General features: G+C 41.7%; 2 protein-coding genes and 2 non-coding genes across 4 annotated transcripts in view; 3 read left to right on the top strand and 1 right to left on the bottom strand.

The window, feature by feature from the left end:
* Positions 1 to 7,181, bottom strand: part of LOC109878628 (lipopolysaccharide-responsive and beige-like anchor protein) — a gene marked incomplete in the record, with an annotated part of 260,305 nt that extends 253,124 nt beyond the window's left edge. Inside the window, 1 exon segment of the mRNA XM_031837867.1 lies at positions 6,254 to 7,181. Coding sequence (XP_031693727.1) covers positions 6,254 to 6,436 — 183 coding nt within the window.
* A 6,121-nt stretch (positions 7,182 to 13,302) lies between these two features.
* On the top strand, positions 13,303 to 20,255 carry LOC109878629 (40S ribosomal protein S3a). The gene is made up of 6 exons (XM_020470843.2): positions 13,303 to 13,432; positions 14,257 to 14,360; positions 15,325 to 15,512; positions 18,890 to 19,098; positions 19,411 to 19,520; positions 20,093 to 20,255. The coding sequence occupies exons 1-6, from the start codon at positions 13,371 to 13,373 to the stop codon at positions 20,218 to 20,220; spliced, it is 801 nt and encodes a 266-aa protein (XP_020326432.1). The 5' UTR covers positions 13,303 to 13,370; the 3' UTR covers positions 20,221 to 20,255.
* On the top strand, positions 15,196 to 15,265 carry LOC116376600 (small nucleolar RNA SNORD73). The gene has a single exon (XR_004212045.1). It is a non-coding gene; the product is annotated as a small nucleolar RNA SNORD73 (small nucleolar RNA).
* Positions 19,548 to 19,679, top strand: LOC116376627 (small nucleolar RNA SNORA17). Its single transcript, XR_004212072.1, has one exon. It is a non-coding gene; the product is annotated as a small nucleolar RNA SNORA17 (small nucleolar RNA).
* Positions 20,256 to 20,604: the final 349 nt, after the last annotated feature.

Raw genomic sequence — 20,604 nt, 5'->3', positions numbered from 1 at the left:
GCACTAATGTATTTTTCGTGAGGGAAAACTATAGTTGCACGTCAATGATCACTCTATTGAAGCAACAAAAAAAACAACTTCAAATTAAATATTCTTTATCCATAATAATGTCATTATGTCCAATAGCCTAGCAGCACTGTATCTGCCAGCTGTTGTCTAGATCGCACATGCAGAAACCAGAGTTGGCAGATACACTATTTAACGCAACAGTTTGTGACAAAACTATCCTTAGAGAAAAAATGCAATGGAAACACAATGAACTTTAGATTTTTATTTGGTACGAAAAAATTCTGTGTTTTGTGCACTACGTCATCACGCACTGAATTTAATCCGCAACAAGTCAGTTCGGTAAAACACCACTGGTGAGAAAATGAGCATATTTTCTTATATGCAGATTTTTGAATATTTGCATGAAAATCTGTCGCCAATTGGAAGGATTCAACTGGTTGATTGTTTGGTCGATAGGCTGTTGGTCGAAAGAGATTTCTTTAGTCAAACAGTAGCAAAAAACAAGAATAATTTCATGGTGTACAAGACACCTGTCTGATTCACGCCTGTCTGAGTGGACTGATCCATTGTGGAGGCCGTGGGGATGGCAATCCATCACTAAGACATGTACTACTGAAATTGTATATGGTTATAACATGAGAACAATGGTGCAATAGTAATAGCATATTTGTTATAAAATCATTTGTTTCTCCCGCATTGGATAGTGGTGACTGTCCGCGGTTCTAAAACACTGTTGAATTGGCGCCTTTTCCTAGACCATATTGCTATGTGCATAATAGCAAAGTTAAACAGTATATTGGGGTTGAGAATAATGTGGCGGAGGCAGCAGTGGAAGTAGGAAAAGAGGAAACAGCCCTTGCCTTAACTGTCTAGTAAAAGTGAGGAGAGAAGAAACCAACTTAATTAAGTCTCTTAATCAATAGCCTAACTGTTCAAATGTGCCTGGCTTTATGAATCCTCCATATCTACAGAAACAAGACAGACACTGCTTAATTGTTTGTTTAATAGCCTACTGATTCTGTGAGGACCAAGCCTCAACATGTTGGATAAACAATCTCACAAATTCAGCAGTTTTTTTAAAATTTGTTGTAATAAAGGATTTACACTTTTTTACTTAGAACCGCCTGTCTGGTGGGTCAGGCCCTATTGGTCACGTGCATACATGCGTCACGTAAAGAGAGCAGGTTGAGGGTAGGGATGCACGATATATTGGTGAACATATCGGAATCGGATGTCTAGTTTAACGCCGATGTGCAAAACTGATGCCAAACCTATATAACTAAGGTACATGACGTAATGGCGCCACGTCAAATTTTGCCATATACGTGCAACACAGCATTCCTAAACTAGCCCACAATGTCTGCTGTGTGGATCGAGTAGTCAACAAGTTGAGCAGTCATTTGAAAGAGTAAAAACATTCATCGAGACAACTCAAAGGCGAAATCCATTTATGCCAAGATAATGGAATTCATTGCCCTTGACAATCAACCGTTCTCTGCACCGATAAACACTACCAAGTGCGCTATTTTTCCGATGCTGCCCTACCGGAGTTACACAGTAATAGTGTCACTGCTATTAGCTTCACAACATGCATACTATGGAACGCCGTTTGGCTCTTTGCATGTCAAAACAAGTTACAGTAGCACTGTCAAAGCTGTACAAAAAAAGTCTGCAAACATGGAAACACCGGCCACGAACGATGTGTTTACAATACCGCGTTGGTAATAAAGCATCATTTGTTCGACCACAAATTCTGGGGTAGCTAGCTTTATATTGGTACCTAGCTAGCACCAATACAACCAGCCTGAAATCAATGGCCAGTAAAAACTGCAGTTAATTTGATCATTCTTAGCAATGATTTAGGAATCCTTGTGAGTAAGTATTAGCTAGTATTAGCTAGGTTGCCACTTGTTCGCCTACTGAAATTAAACTTCAGTTCATGAAAATAAATAGTTAGCCAGCTACTTAACCCTGTTGCCCAAAGCTAACGTTATAAGCAGCCAGCTAGCTTCATCTGGCTAGAAAGGCTCGACCTGAACGGGTTGTGTTGTGAAGCTAGCCACAATACGGATTAGGCACAACAGTGGAATTTGCGGTTTGCCATCAAAATAAAAGTATGACATTGACAGTGATGCAAATAGAAGAATTATGAGATATTTTATTTTGAAGGCTAACCGCAAAGTCCACTATTGCGGCTAATCCTTATTGTGGCTATCTTCCGAGGGTTATTTTAGATGATGACACCTAGTTATATAGTCAGCTAATTAACCATATAGCTACTGAAACAGATGTCGTTTTGCTATGTTTTTGTGGAAGAACATTGTTTGCATCCATGAGCTAGCTAGCTTTTTTTACCAGCACTGTAGGTGTGCGAGCCAACTTTACCAGCATCATAGCTGTATCGATGAATCGTTGTGACATATGAAATACAAGTGAGTGTAATCAACACGTAAAAAATGTATGAACGCGTTAAATTATTATGTGGTGTGCAGTCATATTCAGATCCTGATTGGTCAACAAGCTTATTTGACACGTCAAATAGTGTTAAATAGTATATTTTTAGACACACAAAGACCCAAACGGCGTTCCATATAAATCTGGTTGAGAATGAAATGACTGAACAAATGAACAATGAAACAGCAAGTAAGTGAAAGAAATAGGGTTTGATTATGTTTTACTGGTAATGGGGACCTATGTAAATGCCAACAAAATAACTTTTTGATCAGTGTGGTATGTGGTGTAACCTTTATTTAACTAGGCAAGTCAGTTAACAACAAATTCTTATTTACAATGGCAGCCTACCCTGGCTAAACCCGGACGACGCTGGGCCAATTGTGCGCTGCCCTATGGGACTTCCAATCATGTCCCGATGTGATACAGCCTGGATTCGAACCAGAGACTCTAGTGACGCATCATGCACTGAGATGCAGTGCCTTAGACCGCTGCGCCCATGTGTGTGTGTTAACTATTTAACTGAACTAGAATGCTTAAAAGGCCCCTAAAATATTAAATATCGGTATCGGCCAAAAATGCCATCACTAGTTGAGGGAATAGGGAATGTTTTTCCGAAACATGAGGGATTTTGGTAATACAACTTTTCAGTCAGAAATGGCTGTAATTATGTTGCAGCTTCAGCAACATGGACAGCGGGATAAACACTGTTGAAGTTCAGTTGTGGTCACTGCAACATGGAGGCGAGAGAAAATGGATGCTAGTCACAGTCCCTCGCTGTCCTTTTTTAACACAGCACAGCAAGTCTGAGCACAAACAAATCAATTAGGTTGGCTCCCTCTAGTCATTTGTGTGTCTTAATTATTTCCTCAAACAGTGCGCTTAAAGCAGCAGATAAGCTCTGTGCATATAGTTGGTTTGATTAAAACGCATAGGATGTGTCTACATATGGAAATGTTGACCAATCGATTAGTCAAAAGAACAGACTCTTGGTAGACCAAGATTTATTTATTTATTTTTTTAGTCGGGGACAGCCCTAATTCAGAATGCTACGCTACCCATGATCCTTTGCGCAGGCCTAAATCTGGCTGGATATCCTATTCATTTGAGAGGGATTTGTTTGAGGAAAGATTCATTTTGCCTTTGACCTAACAATGGGGGTGTGAGTCATCCGCAGAGCAACTGCAAATGAGCCACTTCTGGAGAGAGGAGGTTCCAGCCATTATGATAAATCCATCTGAGAGAGAGAGAGAGAGCGAGAGAGTAGAAGGAGAGATCAGAAAGAAGAGCACAGAGCATGAAATGCAAAGTGCCATGTCTCAAAAACCTCAAATGACATTGGCCATGCTAAACAAACAAGAGGGAAGACAGGTCGGGTACAAACACATCAGTAGGCCCAGGGACTCGCGTTGTATCCCAAATGGCACCCTATTCCCTATATAGTGCACTAATTTTGACCTAGGTCCCATATGGCTCTGGTCAAAAGTAGTGCAGAATATAGGGAATAGGGTGCCATTTGGTATGCACACACAGCCTGCGAGATCCTCTCACTCTGGCACATTGGAGACCTGGCAGGTTGTCTCTACTGCTCATTTCTGTGTACTGCAATTATGTCTTCTCCTCTCTGGATAAAGAAACTATCATGAATATGCACTTTATAATAGACATGTCGCTGGAGGGATAATATTTCAAGGTTTATCTCACACCATGCAGGCCAGCAGCACAAAGCTGAAAACCGAGCTCGGAAACACGACGGTGCATAAGACTAGTACCACTGTGATATCGTTCAACTGAAAGACATGAACGACAGAAAAAATGTTTGACACCCCGCCCCCACCAAAAAAAAAATCATGCTTGGGTTTCTATATTTGGCATAACATTAGAAACAGCATTCTAAATGCTAAGGCATTGTTCCATCAGCCAGACACTTATCCACTTTCCTCACAGCTAGCTGAGGGTGAGGGCTGACTCCATGAGGGAGTTTAGTGTTCAAGTGGGGAGGGAGGGAGGCAGGGAGGTTAGTGCCGCCGTGCCCCACCGGCCGCATCCCTCCCAGTAGGTGTGATGGAGCCTACTGTGATGACAGGGGATGAGCCTCAGCCTGTGTGTGACTCTATTGTGTTGCCACAGTGACAAAGCAGTTTTGCCAGTTCTACCTCCCGTTCTCATTAACTGCCAGCCTTTCCTGCTTTTTTTCCACTAAATCCTCCATGCTCTGCTTCAGCAACTCACTAGCCTATCCTTTATTAGTTTCATTCATTCCTAGACCTGAGCCTCAATGTCTGCAGCCAACCAGAGAGAGAGAGAGAGAGGAGAGAGAGAGGAGAGAAGAGAGGAGAGAAGAGAGGAGAGAAGAGAAGAGAGAAGAGAGAGAGACCTTGCAGAGATAGCTTAGAATAATATTGTGCAATTTGAGTAGACTATCATGAAATATGACACACCTCTTTTAAACAAACTGAAATCATGACAGAGAGATATCATGTAGGCCCTGTTCACATTTAATTATAGTCCAACAGGTATGCACTTGTGTCTATTATACTCCCACTGTAGAACTGTTACTAAAGTGTCACTAAGATGACATTTTAGTACCTATAGAGTGCCACAGTAAGAGTCATAATACCCATCAAATCTAGCGGTCAATATTCAACCATTCATTTTTCCCATAGGAGATTTTTTTTAAACACTTCAAATGAGGGCTGTGTTTCATGAAGGCTTACCTTGGCGTGACGTTTTGATAACTGTAAAACTCTCTAGGAACAAGGTGACTTATTAATATATTCACCTGTATTTACCACTCAAAACTGAAATGCTAATTAGCTGCTAATGTGGCTATCATAAAGAACTACAAATGCCATGATGATCTGGACAGCCTGCCGAATCGAGGCAAAGGTAAGAAACTCTCTATCTAATGTTAGCTAAACGTAGTAATGAATAAATTGGCTATATTTCTCTAAAATTGACAATTCTGTGAACTGTCTTGTGCACGTTTTAAATTGACACAATACCTGTTAGCAAAGGTGTCAGCTTGAGATAACGTGCAGGAGCTTGCAGGGATTTGTAGTTTTGCATGATGTATACGAATCTGAGTGTAAATAGAGCGGAATATATTGATACAAGTTGTCCGAGAGAGATTTACATGGTTATCAAAACGTCACGCCAGGGTAAGCCTACACAAAACACAGACCTTATTTTAAATATTTCTAAAATCCTCTATGGGAAAAATGGATGGTGGAAAAAACTATTGGAACCATCTCCCTGGATCGCTAGGTTTTATGGGTATTGCGACACCACTGTATGGCTGTAAACATTATTTTTCTAAACTATGAACAGGACAAGACTATGCCTATTGCATCCTGTATGAATAATATGAAAAGTGATCATGCCTCGCTGCTTGGTTACAAAGTTTTTCCAAGTAATGATTTGTAAAACCAACATAGCATTTCCATCACCATACAAATTCTACAAAGAAAACTCTTATGCACCATTAGCCCACACATTTCTAACGAATAGGCTATAGCCTAGTTCCGCATAGCCTACTACTCTAGTTACCTTATCATGGAAAGTACATATTATGTACTCAGCTATTGGACCATATAGTAGGCTAGCTAATGAAGTAGCCTAGTCACAATATAGCCTTCATTATAAACTAATATTGTGGCCAGGATGTAGCCTAAGGTGTACCAGAAAAATAGAAAAGGCAGGTTGGTAGACAGAGCAACGTGTAACATGATCCTCTAAGGACGGTTTCCAGGGACTATTTAGATTAGAGTGTGGCTTCCGATAATCAGCTTACCAGGTTGAAGACGGTCTCCACAATGTCCCGGTTGGAAACTTCCCCAACTTCCACCAGGCCGGCGAGGACAGCGAATTTCATTTTGATTCCTCGGATTGGGATCCCAGGGTTGAGCGACACCGCCGCAGCTCCATCAACTTGCCCGGCTGGTCGCCCAGCACCAGGCGTCTCCTCGCTAGCCATTGCTACAGGAGTACAGGTGGCGGTAACAGGTAAGGCACCTGTTCACCCCCAAAGGCGGTAATGGGATACAGTAAAGTCGGTGAAAGAAAAAAAACAATGGTATCCTCTTTCCAGCTATGTCGACAGTCTGGAGGTAAACAACGAAAATATTTCCCTCCCCATTCAAAACAGTTCCCAAAATAAGCCTTCGAGTCAACAAAGTATGTTTTGTAGTCCGCGAAAGGCACAGGCGCACGATAGTTGGATTTCTAGCCGATGACACCGCGACATTGGAGTTGTCACTGCGTTTCCATGTAGAACTCCTCTCCCCCGGTCGGAAACTCGATAAGGAGGCGAATGAAATAATGCATCAAAAACCGTTCACTAAAATGGACCGGCTTAAAAAGATTTGGTTCTAAAGGCAAGTCGCAGAGACCTTGCCCTTCCTCCCCTATGTCACAATATGAGAGGCACCTGCGACTTTCATTTCTTCACTAGTCCAGTCAGGCTACAGCAGTAGAACTTGCTATTGTCACAGCAGGCTTGACAGGTAGAGTGCTGTCATGAGCAAGAACTCCTAAACGTGGCTCAAATACCGCAACAGCGCCAGTGGTGCTCGACAAGGGACAGCAGTTATCCACTCGGTCCTTCCCTAAAAACTGCTAGACTTGTTCAAATTTCAGTGTTAACCCACTTACAGCGCTTTCTCTTCCTGATTTACCCCCTGCTACAGCTCTTCCCCGCCATGACAGTATTATACCAGTATTCTGCCAGCGGCACAAATGAGGACGTCATGTTCGTATGGTAACGAGGAAACCTTTAAAATAAAAGCCCGCATTTCTAAACATTACAATTCTAAATATATTACATTTGAATCAATGGCCACTTTCACTGTGCCAACAAGAAAAGGCAATAGGTAATTTATGAAATAAAAAATGTAAGACCTACATACACATACAGAATATTGTGCTGAACTTTTATACCTGTCTCAGCTAATGTGGGGTGGAAAATACTCAGTAGGGTCTCTAATAACCAAATATGTGTCATTTTTGAAGGGGACTGTGTCACACGGTCTGCTGCTGGCTAAGTATTTACTGAGTATTTCACACCACACTTTATCTGAGGCAGGTAGAAAAGTAATCTTTACAAGCCAATATGTATCCTATGTAGAGTCTATAACAGTGTGCTGCATTGTTGGCTATGGAGGGGGTGGAGTGAAAAGCCAGCAGCAGGCTGTGTGACACAGTCCACCGCCAAAGCTAATTATATTTGGTTAGTAGAGATGCGACTGAGTATTTCCCACCACAGTTTAAATGAGACAGGTAATAAAGTTTTTTCTCTACACCCCAAAAAGTCCCCGTTGTCAAGCACAAGAGACCAATTTAAGTTTTGCAGACTCTATTGAATAATTCCAATAACATATATTTGTATTTGATTAAAAGTGTATTTCTTTAAATGGAGCCTACACAATAGCTATCAACATTCCAGTATTTGTTTAAACTTTCCAAAGAAATGCATAAATAATACAAGACAATCAATGCATTGGTTGCAATGCTGTGAAAAACAGTTGTACCGCACTAGATTGCAAAAAAAAATCGATATTCCCAAAGTTTAGCATGTATTTACATAGGGACTCCAATTCACGGGGGAAAAATCCGCGATCGTGCTGCCGACATAAAATCCTGCTGCTAAGAGAACAGTAATGAGTGGAGCATGCGCGGTGGGCATCGAGTGACCGACAGAGTGTCTCAGGCGTTGATATGGTCTCAGGTGTAGCCCAGGTGGATGGCGCTGTGGACTTGTTCATGCCAGGGACAGAGGGGAGGCTTATAATGCAGGAAACGAGTAGGGCTTCACAAATGTTTGGTTCCAACGGAATAGAGTCTAGTGTACAATTTCGCCTCATATTGCAGCTGGTTGGCCTATAATGCAGAGACGTCTAAAGGCAAGAGGAAGATACTTGCTCGAGTCAGGAGTCATCTACTGCTGTGCACTCAAAGACATACTAGAGATTTTGCATTAAACATTTGCATATAAAAACTCTAAGGATTAGGCTGTAATAATGGTTGTCAATATAATGTTTATTTTTTCCTTTAGGCAGACTTTAGGCATTATCTACCCACATTATGCAACCATGGTTACAGTTGTATAGAAGGGGAAACATTTGTAACATGTTTATATTATTGCTGAAAATAAGAGTAGACAAAATAATGTCCTGCTGTAAAAAAAAAAAAAAATATGTAAGTCATATTCACATGAGATATGTCAATTGTAATTCATCTCTCTACAGTCCATGCAGTGGAACATTGACAGCTGTAATGCAACCGGAGGTGATAGAAACCAGACATTAAAACGATGTGACAACGATGCTTCTCTTGCCTCTTCCAGTCACTGACCCATGTTGCAAGAAAGGCATTGCACTGTACTTGTGCACGTGACATTAAAACTTGAAACTTGTTGAAGACGTTTATGAGACCAAATAGATACATTGTCAGATAGGTTTCTATTTCATTTAGCCTACGTATATTGAATAGCCTATGTATGATTGAAATGTAGTCAAAGATCAAATGCAATGTATTTGAACAAAGATCGTTATTGCATCATAAAGATGTGTGTCTCCTCTCATCTCCTAGGAGGCTCTGATACAGGATGACTTCAGTTGCTCAGTGGAATGTGGGATGGCTCCCAGTCCTAGGTTGCATCCTAAATGGCACTATATTCCCTATATAGTGCATTACTTTTTACCAGGGCCCATAAGGCTCTCGTCAAAAGGAGTGCACTGTGTGGGGAATAATGTGCCCTTTTAGGACCCAGTTCTAGGTGCTGTTGCCAAGGAGTCAGGCAGCGCCACAATTCTTTTGACCTCACAAGCAGTCCCACTCCCTGGGGACACTGGGACACAAGGCAGTCAGTTGGGTTCCAGCATCAGACAATGGTTGCGGTCCAAATGGCACCCTGTTCCTTTTAATGTGTGCTACATTTGACCAGAGCCCTATGGGGAATAGGGGGCTCTGATCAAAATAAGTGCACTGTAAAGGGAATAGGGTTCCATTTGGGACGTAGACAAAGTCAAGGTTGGTCTCAGTAGCAGTGACCTGAAATATAAGTGCTTACTACAGTGTAATGCTTTAATTTACATGCAGGCTACGTTGAGTGGGTTCAAGTCAAGACACTTTTGCACTGACTTACCTGAGGTAACCTACAAAATGAAAGTAAGAGAGAGAGAGTGATGATATAGTAACTTGTATTTCATAGTTGGCTGTTGAACTGCAACCTTGATGATGTAAATTAAATACACATTTCATTTACAACATTTTATTTTCTTGTTTTGTCTTTTGTGTTCCACAACGCATGAATGAATTCAGCTACTCACACAGCTTTGTGCCAAAGTGCTGTCATCTTTTGATTGGATGAACATTCATTATATCCTTCCAAACAATACCTGAGGGAAATATATATATTTTTGAAATATCCTGAACAAATAAGGGCTGCTAAAACCATACGGTTCGAACACACATACTCTTGACTGTTTTATTTAAGGAATGTATTCTGCGTGAAGCTTGGATTTACTTTGAACCCCCCCATGGGGCAGATTCGATCAGAAAACTAAGCTGAGTGAAGGCTGTTGCATTATGATGACAAGAGGGAATTACACATGTCTCTCCAGAGACTACCCACTGGGCACAGATGTCAATTCAAGGTCTATTTCACTTTGGTTCAATGTCATTTTGTTGAAATGACATGGACAGGGCCAGTTTAATGCAGGGGTTACCGGGGCTGAAGCCCCTGGGCCCAGGCCAATGGGGGGCCCAAGAAGCATATATACAGTATATATTATAATTTTTTTACTGCAACCACAAACCACAGGAGGATTCAGGAGCCCACTCTCAATGAGTGTAGACAACCTGCTGCTGTCACTCTATTAATCATCAGATGGGGGGAGGAGAGGAGGTATGGGGTCCACGTGGGTAACTGGGGGCCCTGCCTTGATTGGGTAACCGATTAATAAAAAACTGCATAATAAATAAATGTGACTGATCAATTGCATGAGTCAGGGGATGGGCCAAAAAAACACAATTAAGTTTTTTTTAATCCAACCACAGGAGCCTGCTCTCAATGTTCAAAATACCCCAGATAGCATAATTTAGCCACAGAGGATCAATAGTTTCAAAAACATAACTGTGGATTAAATTGTATCAAAAGTGCATACAGGTAACTGACAAAAAAAGGAAACACCAGCATAAAGTATCTTAGGGTATTGGATCACCACAAGCTGCCAGAACAGCTTCAATGCGCCTTGGCATAGATTCTACAAGTGGACAAAAATCATGCCAGGAAATTGCACCCCACACACCAAAACATTCACTTTGTATCCCTCACTTAAGTGTTTCCTTTATTTTGGTAGTTACCGGCTGCCTACAGGAGGGCGCAATTTGACCAGCATGCACGCCAAATATACAGCTTGTTGCATTGTGGCAATAGACATATAATCCATAAAAGGGATTTGGAACCTCTTACCCTGGCAATTTGAGTGTTAAACTCATGGGTACACTATCATTGGCTTCCAGTCCTGATTTCAATGGGAACTGCCATCTATGGATTATATTCTATGCGGCTGTCGCTTTGCCTTTTGCAAATTTCTAAATACAATCGTGGAGAAAATGTACAGTTTGGAAAGCAAGCAACGTTGATTCAACCAGTGTGTGCCCAGTGGGTAAATGTATCCTTGTGATGATGATGATGATGATGTCTTTCTGAATAGGAGGCTGATTTTTAGCAGCATGCTACAGAAGGTAGGCAATATGGCAGGCAATCAAGATCATGTTTTTTGGAGGCATGTTGTGAGAGAAGAGGATGCTGCACCTCTCTTGATTTGGGTGGTGATATCAACAAGGCAAGAAGGTCAAAATGTTTTCAGTGACAAGAGTAAGACCTTTTTGGGCGCCTGTTGATTTTAAAGCCAGGTGAGGGGTTCAAAACGTTTTCAGTGACAAGATAAGAACCTAATCCATGTTGGATGGTTGTTGAGCTTTAAAGACCACCACTTCCATTTTCCTGATCAGGGATTATCCCTGACAAGGAGATGACAGGAATGTTATTAATTCTATTTACATTCATCTTCACTAGGTGTTACAACATGTCTCTAACATGCACATTCAGACTCATTTATACAATGTATATGATGTATGTATACTGAACATGTGAGGGATTTGGCCAAATTAGGCCTCACCAACATTAGGACATATGTTGAACATTAAAGGGTACTTTTCAGATACTGTATAGAATCTTAGAAAAAGAGTGCTATCTAGAAGGGTTCTTCAGCTGTCCCCGTAAGAGAACCCTTTGAAGAACCTTTAATAGTTCCTAGTAGAACTCTTTTAGGTTCAATGAAGAACCCTGTCCACCTGTCTACATGTGGACAGCCGAAGAACCCTTTTGGAACCCTTTTTTCTAAGAGTGTAGAGAATGTAGGTCTAGAATTAATGTATGTCAATGTTTACATTGTCACCAGGTTCAGCCCAGCTAGGCATAATCCCTAACCCTGTAATTGACACAGTTGTATCAGTGTCCTAATAACGGGAGGAAGCCAGACACACCTGCATGGAATGTTAACAGTTTGAGATTCAGGTTCAACCTGTTTTCTTCATTAAATATTCACTTGTTGGTTCACTAATACAGCATGTCAGGGCTGACAGTCACGTAGTGTACTTGGCTGACTGAATAGTGTAATACAGTGCAGAGTATTGAGTAATATACATGCATATAACATATAGTTTAACATAATAACATGCATAGAACATATCGTTTAACATAATAACAAGCATATAACATTTAGTTTAACATAATAACATACATATAACATTTAGTTTAACATAATAACATGCATATAACATGTAGTTTAACATAATAACATGCATATAACATGTAGTTTAACATAATAACATGCATATAACATGTAGTTTAACACATGTTGTGAATAGTTAAGTCAGTGTTTTCCAAACTCCAAGGGATGCATGTCTTGTTTTTAAGCCCTAGCACTACACATCTGATTAAAAATAATCAACACATCATTACATTATGATTACTTGAATCAGCTGTGTACTGCTAGGCCAAAACTATAACATGTATACCCTGGGGTCCCCAGGACCGAGTTTGGAAAACACTGAGTTAAGTCAATATTATGTTTATTTTCTCGGAATTCATGAGAATAGTCTTTCCTTCATCATGATTATGTGAGTGAATATTTTGGTTGAAGTTATTTAAGTTATTATGGGTCTGCTCATATGACTGCTAATTTCTCCACAGACAGCGACTGTGAGTTGAATTTTGTTAATTGGTGAAAGTGTTGGTGCATCATATTTCACTGCCACAGTAAAAGCCAGTGGCTGATCTAATTTATATTTTATACTCAGTTACATGTTTATGCATTTCATTCATTTCATTCATTTCATTTCATTCTGCAATTCATTCTGGAACAGAGATTTATATTATTATAAATCATATATGAATTATATAATATTCTTATGTATTTATTTACAGAATTTCAGACAAACAACACAATATGTGTCAGACTGACTGTCAATCATTCATGTGAGCGTCTGAACTGAGCTAACTGTCAAAGTGGGTGTGTTTAATTGTTTATTTGGATCCGCATTAGCTTTTGCAGAAGCAGCAGCTATTGTAGTGGATACAGTAGAATCAGGATAGAAATATCAATATTGTAGCATAACAATACTATATCTTACAATGTAGCAAACACTTCCTGAGTTTATTAAATGTTGTTATAACGTATCAAATAAAGGACTGCGATATCACGCTAGGCCAGTAGAGAACGACAAGGTGCTAGTTTTGAGGTCTCAACATATCGCGAGTCGCGAGATGTGAGGAATCTCAGCTCTGTCTTTAACACTCGCGATAATTCCATTTTCCTTCTCTTTCACTCCCTGTAGCCAACATGGCAGTCGGCAAGAATAAGAGGCTGACCAAAGGTGGCAAAAAAGGTGCCAAAAAGAAGATGTAAGTAGCGCAATTCATCCATTAAATCATGCAATATACACTATTATGTTCAGGTTATTGACTTTCAGTTTGAAAATGTGAAGGATGAGGTTGATTTTAACTGGATGTACTCAGTCCGGTCACTGTTGCTAATCTGCTAGGCTCACTGCGCATTCAGGGTTCATGAGTTTGTGCATAAGCGACACTGAACTGTTACAAAAGAGACTGTCGAATTCGTAACACAGGCTGCATATCGTGAAGCATTTTATTTACATGTACCGAAATCCACTGTCTGTAGTCTAGCGACTTCGGCTGTCTTAACAAGCTAAGCTACCTCACTAGATCATACATGTAACTATGGTGGCTAGCAAGATGGCAGATCTGGCCATCCATGAACATAACGTGGACAACGTTAGCTAGACGAAGTATTTTCTTCGAAATGGTGTGGTCAAACGGGATCAAAGTATTGTAGCCAAGCCAGCCAGGGCTACATGTGCGTTGTGCCAACCCTTCAGTCGTTAACGAGAAAAGGCTAATTTATCAGATAAAATCATTTAGCCAGTTAGCTGGGCCTTACATTAGTAACCAGCTAGCTAACGTTATGCTCTTCCAGTCATGTTTTATTGATTAGCCAGGTGCCTGTTGAATTTCCACGTTTGATTGTACTGGAAGTTGAGTTCATACCATTGCCAGCATTTGACAATAACAAGTTAACGTTAGCACTTTGGTTGGTTTCGCGTTAACTAGACTGCAACCTTCGTTTCTTTAGCTAGCTACATAGGCCAGTGTCATCAAAACAGATTAACAGAACTGATATTGACCACACTACTTTCTCTATCCCCCAGTGTCGACCCTTTCTCCAAGAAGGACTGGTATGATGTCAAGGCACCCGCTATGTTCAACATCCGCAACATTGGCAAGACCTTGGTCTCCAGGACTCAGGGAACCAGTAAGTCTGCTTTTCTAACCGATGCAGATTAATGGAGCCACACATGGTTCAGTGGTGATGGCTACCAGTATAAAGACTAACATGCAGCAAAATAACTGCAGACAGAGCCACATGGTTCTGTGGAATTATAACACAGTTTGGAAACTAGGGGTTGATTAAAGTGAGGTGACTAAAACGGGAACTCCTGACCGTGTACAGTAACTAGCTAGGTAGCCTAATTCAACTAGCTTTGGGACAACTTTGAGAGTCTGTATATTGGTTGGACTCCTAGTTGTGCATCGTTCTGTTAGGTGTCGATGTCTAATAACCATACCGCAGTATAGCCGGCTTCGTCAAAAAATGTTTCCGGTCAACAAAAGCATATGTATAATCTCTTGGAATTTACCAGACAAAGTGAAATGTCCCTCGCTGTCAAATAAACATCGGTATCCAACTTTTGTCCAAACTGCACCATATTCCTGCCAAGTTAGACAGCGGTCTGCCATTAGGCACGCAAGACTTCCTACCACAAAATGTAGCATTTTATTTAATAGCGAGGTACACATTTCACTACGTCTGGTAAGTACAGTTCCTAGCGAATTCACATGTGCTTCTGTTGACATGAAGCGTTTGTTTGGTGAAGCTGACCCTGGTGGTAAGGTAATTTTTTGTCAAAACACCAGAACGATGCACAACTCAGGGAGTCCCAACTAATAGAGTCCTGAAGTTGTCCTAAAACTACCATTTTAATATGGGTTTGTTGGTCAGTAATGTCCCTTTTTAGTTTTCCCTTTTAAAATTGTTTCAGCTTGTCTGTCTTGTCTTGGATTTGTTTGTACCGTATTAACACAATGGGAATGCATGATGACAAATTGTTTCGGCCCAATGATTGCTACTGATTACTGGTAAAGAGATCTGCTGATGTTCCCTGCCTTGGCCTCCATTCGCCTCACCGCGTATCACATCAACTAATCTGTTCTACTAGGAATCGCCTCTGACGGTTTGAAGGGACGTGTGTTCGAGGTGAGCCTTGCTGACCTGCAGAACGATGAGGTGGCCTTCCGCAAGTTCAAGCTGATCTCCGAAGACGTGCAGGGCAAGAACTGCCTGACCAACTTCCACGGCATGGACCTGACCCGTGACAAGATGTGCTCCATGGTCAAGAAGTGGCAGGTGAGGAATCCTTCAGGAGGTTGTAGCACACAGCTGGATTTGTTGAGATATTGTAATTTTGATATGCATTTATAATAGAGGTCTGCCGATTTAATTAGGGCCGATTTGTTATGAAAACTTGAATCGGTATTTTTGGGCGCCGACTTTTAAAATATATATATTTTTTATATACCTCTTAACTAGGCAAGTCAGTTACGAACACATTATCGATAGCATAGCATTTTGTCCAGCTAGCAGCGGGTAACTTGGTCACGGAAATCAGAAAAGCAATCAAATAAAGTCGTTTGCCTTTGATGAGCTTTGGATGTTTTCACTCACGAGACTCTCAGTTAGATAGCAAATGTTCCTTTATTTCCCAAATATATAATTTTTGTAGGCGAAATAGCTCCGATTGTTCTTCACGTTTGCCTGAGAAATCGCCCGGAAATTGCACTCACGAAAATGTCAAAATATTCCAAATTAGCTCCATAATATCGACAGAAACATGGCAAACGTTGTTTATTATCAATCCTCAAGGTGTTTTTCAAATATCTATTCGATAATATATCCGCCGGGACAATTAGTTTTTCAGTAGGACCGATTGGGATAATGGCTAACTCTGTATTTTCCGCGAGAATCTCTCTGGGAGCCATCGGGTGACCACTTGTGCAATGTAGCCGCTTACGGGTATTCTTCAACATAAATGCGTAAAACTACATCACAATGCTGTAGACACCTTCGGGAATACGGAGAAAGAGTAATCTGGTTGATAGCCCATTCACTGCTCAATAGGGACGCATTGGAACGCAGCGCTTTCAAACATGAGGCACTTCCGGATTGGATTTTTCTCAGGCTTTCGTCTGCAACATCAGTTCTGTTATACCCACAGACAATATATGCATATTCTAGCATCTTGTCCTGACAAAATATCCCGTTTACTACGAGAACATAGTTTTCCAGAAATGAAAATACTGCCCCCTAGTCACAATAGGTTAATGACCTGAGGCTTGTATTTCTGTGTGTTGTCATGTTATAACTAAGTCTATGATTTGATAGAGCAGTCTGAGCGATGGTAGGTAGCAGCAGGCTCGTAAGCATTCATTCAAACAGCACTTTCGTGCGTTTGCCAGCAGCTGTTGATGACTTCAAGCCTATCAACTCCTGAGATTAGGCTGGCGTAACCAATGTGAAATGGCTAGCTAGTTAGCGAGGTGCGCGCTAATAGCGTTTCAAACGTCACTCGCTCTGAGACTTGGAGTAGTTGATCCCCTTGCTCTGCAAGGGCTGTGGCTTTTGTGGAGCGATGTGTAACGCTGCTTCGAGTGTGGCTGTTGTCGATTTGTTCCTGGGTCGAGCCCGGGTAGGGGCGAGGAGAGGAACGGAAGCTATACTGTTACACTGGCAATACTAAAGTGCCTATAAGAACATCCAATAGTCAACAGTTAATGAAATACATATGGTATAGAGAGAAATAGTCTTATGAATACTACACTGCTCAAAAAAATAAAGGGAACACTAAAATAACACATCCTAGAAATGATTTAAATATTCTTATTATTCTTTACATGGTTGCATGTGCTGACAAGAAAATCACACAAATTATCAATGGAAATCAAATTTATCAACCCATGGCGGTCTGGATTTGGAGTCACACTCAAAAGTGGAAAACCACACTACAGGCTGATCCAACTTTGATGTAATGTCCTTACAACAAGTCAACATGAGGCTCAGTAGTGTGTGTGGCCTCCATGTGCCTGTATGACCTCCCTACAATGCCTGGGCATGCCCCTGATGAGATGGCGGATGGTCTCCTGAGGGATCTCCTCCCAGACCTGGACTAAAGCATCCGCCAACTCCTGGACAGTCTGTGATGCAACGTGGCTGGCGTTTGTGGGTGGAGCGAGACATGATGTCCCAGATGTGCTCAATTTGATTCAGGTCTGGGGAACGGGCGGGCCAGTCCATAGCATCAATGCCTTCCTCTTGCAGGAGCTCCAGCCACATGAGGTTTAGCATTGTCTTGCATTAGGATGAACCCAGGGCCAACCGCACCAGCATATGGTCTCACAAGGGGTCTGAGGATCTCATCTCGGTACCTAATGGCAGTCAGGCTACCTCTGGAGAGCACAAGAAATGCCACACCATGACTGACCCACCGCCAAACTGGTCATGCTGGAGGATGTTGCAGGCAGCAGAATGTTCTCCACGGCGTCTCCAGACTCTGTCACGTCTGTCACATGTGCTCAGTGTGAACCTGCTTTCATCTGTGAAGAGCACAGGGTGCCAGTGGCGAATTTGCCAATCTTGGTGTTCTCTGGCAAATGCCAAACGTCCTGCACGGTGTTGGGCTGTAAGCACAACCCCCACCTGTGGACGTCGGGCCCTCATACCACCCTCATGGAGTCTGTTTCTGACCGTTTGAGCAGACACATGCACATTTGTGGCCTGCTGGAGGTAATTTTGCAGGGCACTGGCAGTGCTCCTCCTTGCACAAATGCGGAGATAGCGGTCCTGCTGCTGGGTTATTGCCCTCCTACGGCCTCCTCCACGTCTCCTGATGTACTGGCCTGTCTCCTGGTAGCGCCTCCATGCTCTGGACACTACGCTGACAGACACAGCAAACCTTCTTTCCACAGCTCGCATGTGGGTTGTAGACTCCGTCTCATGCTACCACTAGAGTGAAAGCACCGCCAGCATTCTAAAGTGACCAAAACATCAGCCAGGAAGCATAGGATCTGAGAAGTGGTCTGTGGTCACTACCTGCAGAACCACTCCTTTATTGGGGGTGTCTTGCTAATTGCCTATAATTTTCACCTGTTGTCTATTCCATTTGCACAACAGCATGTGTAATGTATTGTCAATCAGTGTTGCTTCCTAAGTGGACAGTTTGATTTCACAGAAGTGTGATTGACTTGGAGTTACATTGTGTTGTTTAAGTGTTCCCTCGATTTTTTTTTTGAGCAGTGTATATTAACTACAACCTAAAACCTCTTACCTTGGAATATTGAAGTCTCATGTTAAAAGGAACTACCAACTTTCATATGTTCTGAGCAAGGAACTTAAACGTTAGCTTTTTTTACATGGCACATATTGCACTTTTACTTCTCCAACTCTTTGGTTTTGCATTATGTAAACCAAATTGAACATGTTTATTTATTTGAGGCTAAATGGATTTTTATTGTGTTCAAATAAGTGTTTATTCAGTATTGTTGTAAGTCATTATTATAAATAAATAAAAATCAGATTTTTGGTCCTCCAATAATCGGTATTGGCGTTGAAAAATCATAACCGGTCGACCTCTACTATGAATTAACCTCTGCCTTGTAATGTTATTGATAACGTGTTGGCCCCAATGTACCCCAAACTATTCATTAACCTTCATCCTGTCTCCCCACCAGACCATGATTGAGGCCCATGTGGACGTGAAGACCACCGACGGCTACCTCCTGCGTCTGTTCTGCGTTGGCTTCACCAAGAAGCGCACCAACCAGATCAGGAAGACGTCGTACGCCCAGCACCAGCAAGTCCGTCAGATCAGGAAGAAGATGATGGAGATCATGACCCGTGAGGTCCAGACCAACGACCTGAAGGAAGTCGTCAACAAGCTGTAAGGACGTTCGCCGTCCTGTTGCTGGTTCAATAGAATGTTCTGCACTCTGGGAAGATGTGGTCCATGTGAAATGCAACATGGAGTGCATGTATATTAATTGACTGTTAGATGAAGCAAATATTTATTTCAACATTGTTGCACGTGTCGAACACTTTTCCTGCATCTGAAATGGTGTACATTTAAGTTTTGATGTCTGAGTAAGTTGAATGGCATTCAATGTAGGCAGCCAGTTATTTAACCAGATCTCTCAGCCGGTCATTTTCAGTAGCCAAGCCAGGTTTCCTCTTACTGATTTACTTTGTCCTTTAGGATCCCTGACTCCGTTGGCAAGGACATTGAGAAGGCCTGCCAGTCCATCTACCCCCTCCACGACGTCTACGTCAGGAAGGTTAAGATGCTGAAGAAGCCCAAGTTTGAGTGTAAGTCACCTTGAAACTCAAACCTATCCTGCCCCTTGAGGCGTTGCAGTCTGACTGAAAGTGTCACGCCTGTGTCATAAGGGGCGGAGAGTGAAAGGGCTATGTCTACGCCAAGGACCCAAAACGGTGGGTACTTGGAGTGATCATGGCTCCGACAGATGGCACAATACTAGATAATTGATGGTGTGAAAGAAGGCCTATTCAGGATCTTTGTCAACTTACTGTGCATTAAAGAACCTCAAACAACCTTAACCTAAAATAACCAGGGTTATTGAATGTCATCTTAATCATGACCATCGTACGGTCCCCTTCCCAGCATCTGGCAGCATTTATGATATTCCAGCAAGATGACTCAACACTTGTTTCTGTACGACATGATTGTATCTTAACATATGTCTATGGTTGCAATTACAAGCAGCCCAATTAATTATTGGCAAAAAGATCAGATTTGGATTGTGTAAACAGCCTAGCATACTAAATTATCTTAAGTGACTTATCCAATGTGGCTTTCTCTAATAGCCTGTTGAGTTGTACTCTGGTGTTGTGCTTATGTTATTCTTGTCTCCTTCCAGTGGGTAAACTGATGGAGCTCCACGGTGAGGGTGGTGGCAGCAGTACAGCCAAGCCCTCTGGGGATGACACTGGGGCTAAGGTGGATAGGGCCGACGGCTACGAGCCCCCCATCCAAGAGACCGTCTAAACACCTGACAGTTTTAATAAAAAATGTAAATGATACTCAACTGTTGGCGTCTTCTGTTAATGGGATGGTTGTTTTAGTAAGGTATTTTGTATAGAGCTATTCTTTTTCGGTCATAAATCAAAGCATTTGTTTTCTATCCGGAAAAAGAAAAGCTCTATACAAAAATAAACTCAATGTGTTGGACATGATGCCGAATTCTAAAACTGAGGCAGTTTATGGTTTAGAAATTAAAATCTCTGGTGGACATTCCTGCAGTTAGCATGCCAATTGCACACTCCCTTAACTTGAGACATCTGGCATTGTACATTTTAAAGTGGCCTTTGTCCACAGCACAAGGTACACCTGTGTAATGATCATGCTGCTTGAATGGGGTCTTGGCAAAGG

Source organism: Oncorhynchus kisutch, linkage group LG12 (assembly GCF_002021735.2).
Source record: "Oncorhynchus kisutch isolate 150728-3 linkage group LG12, Okis_V2, whole genome shotgun sequence".
Classification (NCBI taxonomy): domain Eukaryota; kingdom Metazoa; phylum Chordata; class Actinopteri; order Salmoniformes; family Salmonidae; genus Oncorhynchus; species Oncorhynchus kisutch.
This window is presented reverse-complemented; position numbering and strand designations above follow the sequence as displayed.

Bases quoted from the DNA above. Each gene is read 5' to 3' on its own strand.
- LOC109878629 (XM_020470843.2), top strand. From the start codon at position 13,371: ATGGCAGTCGGCAAGAATAAGAGGCTGACCAAAGGTGGCAAAAAAGGT. The intron at 14,361-15,324 runs GTAAGTCTGCTT...CTGTTCTACTAG, and splicing joins CTCCAGGACTCAGGGAACCA to GAATCGCCTCTGACGGTTTG. The intron at 15,513-18,889 runs GTGAGGAATCCT...TCTCCCCACCAG, and splicing joins CCATGGTCAAGAAGTGGCAG to ACCATGATTGAGGCCCATGT.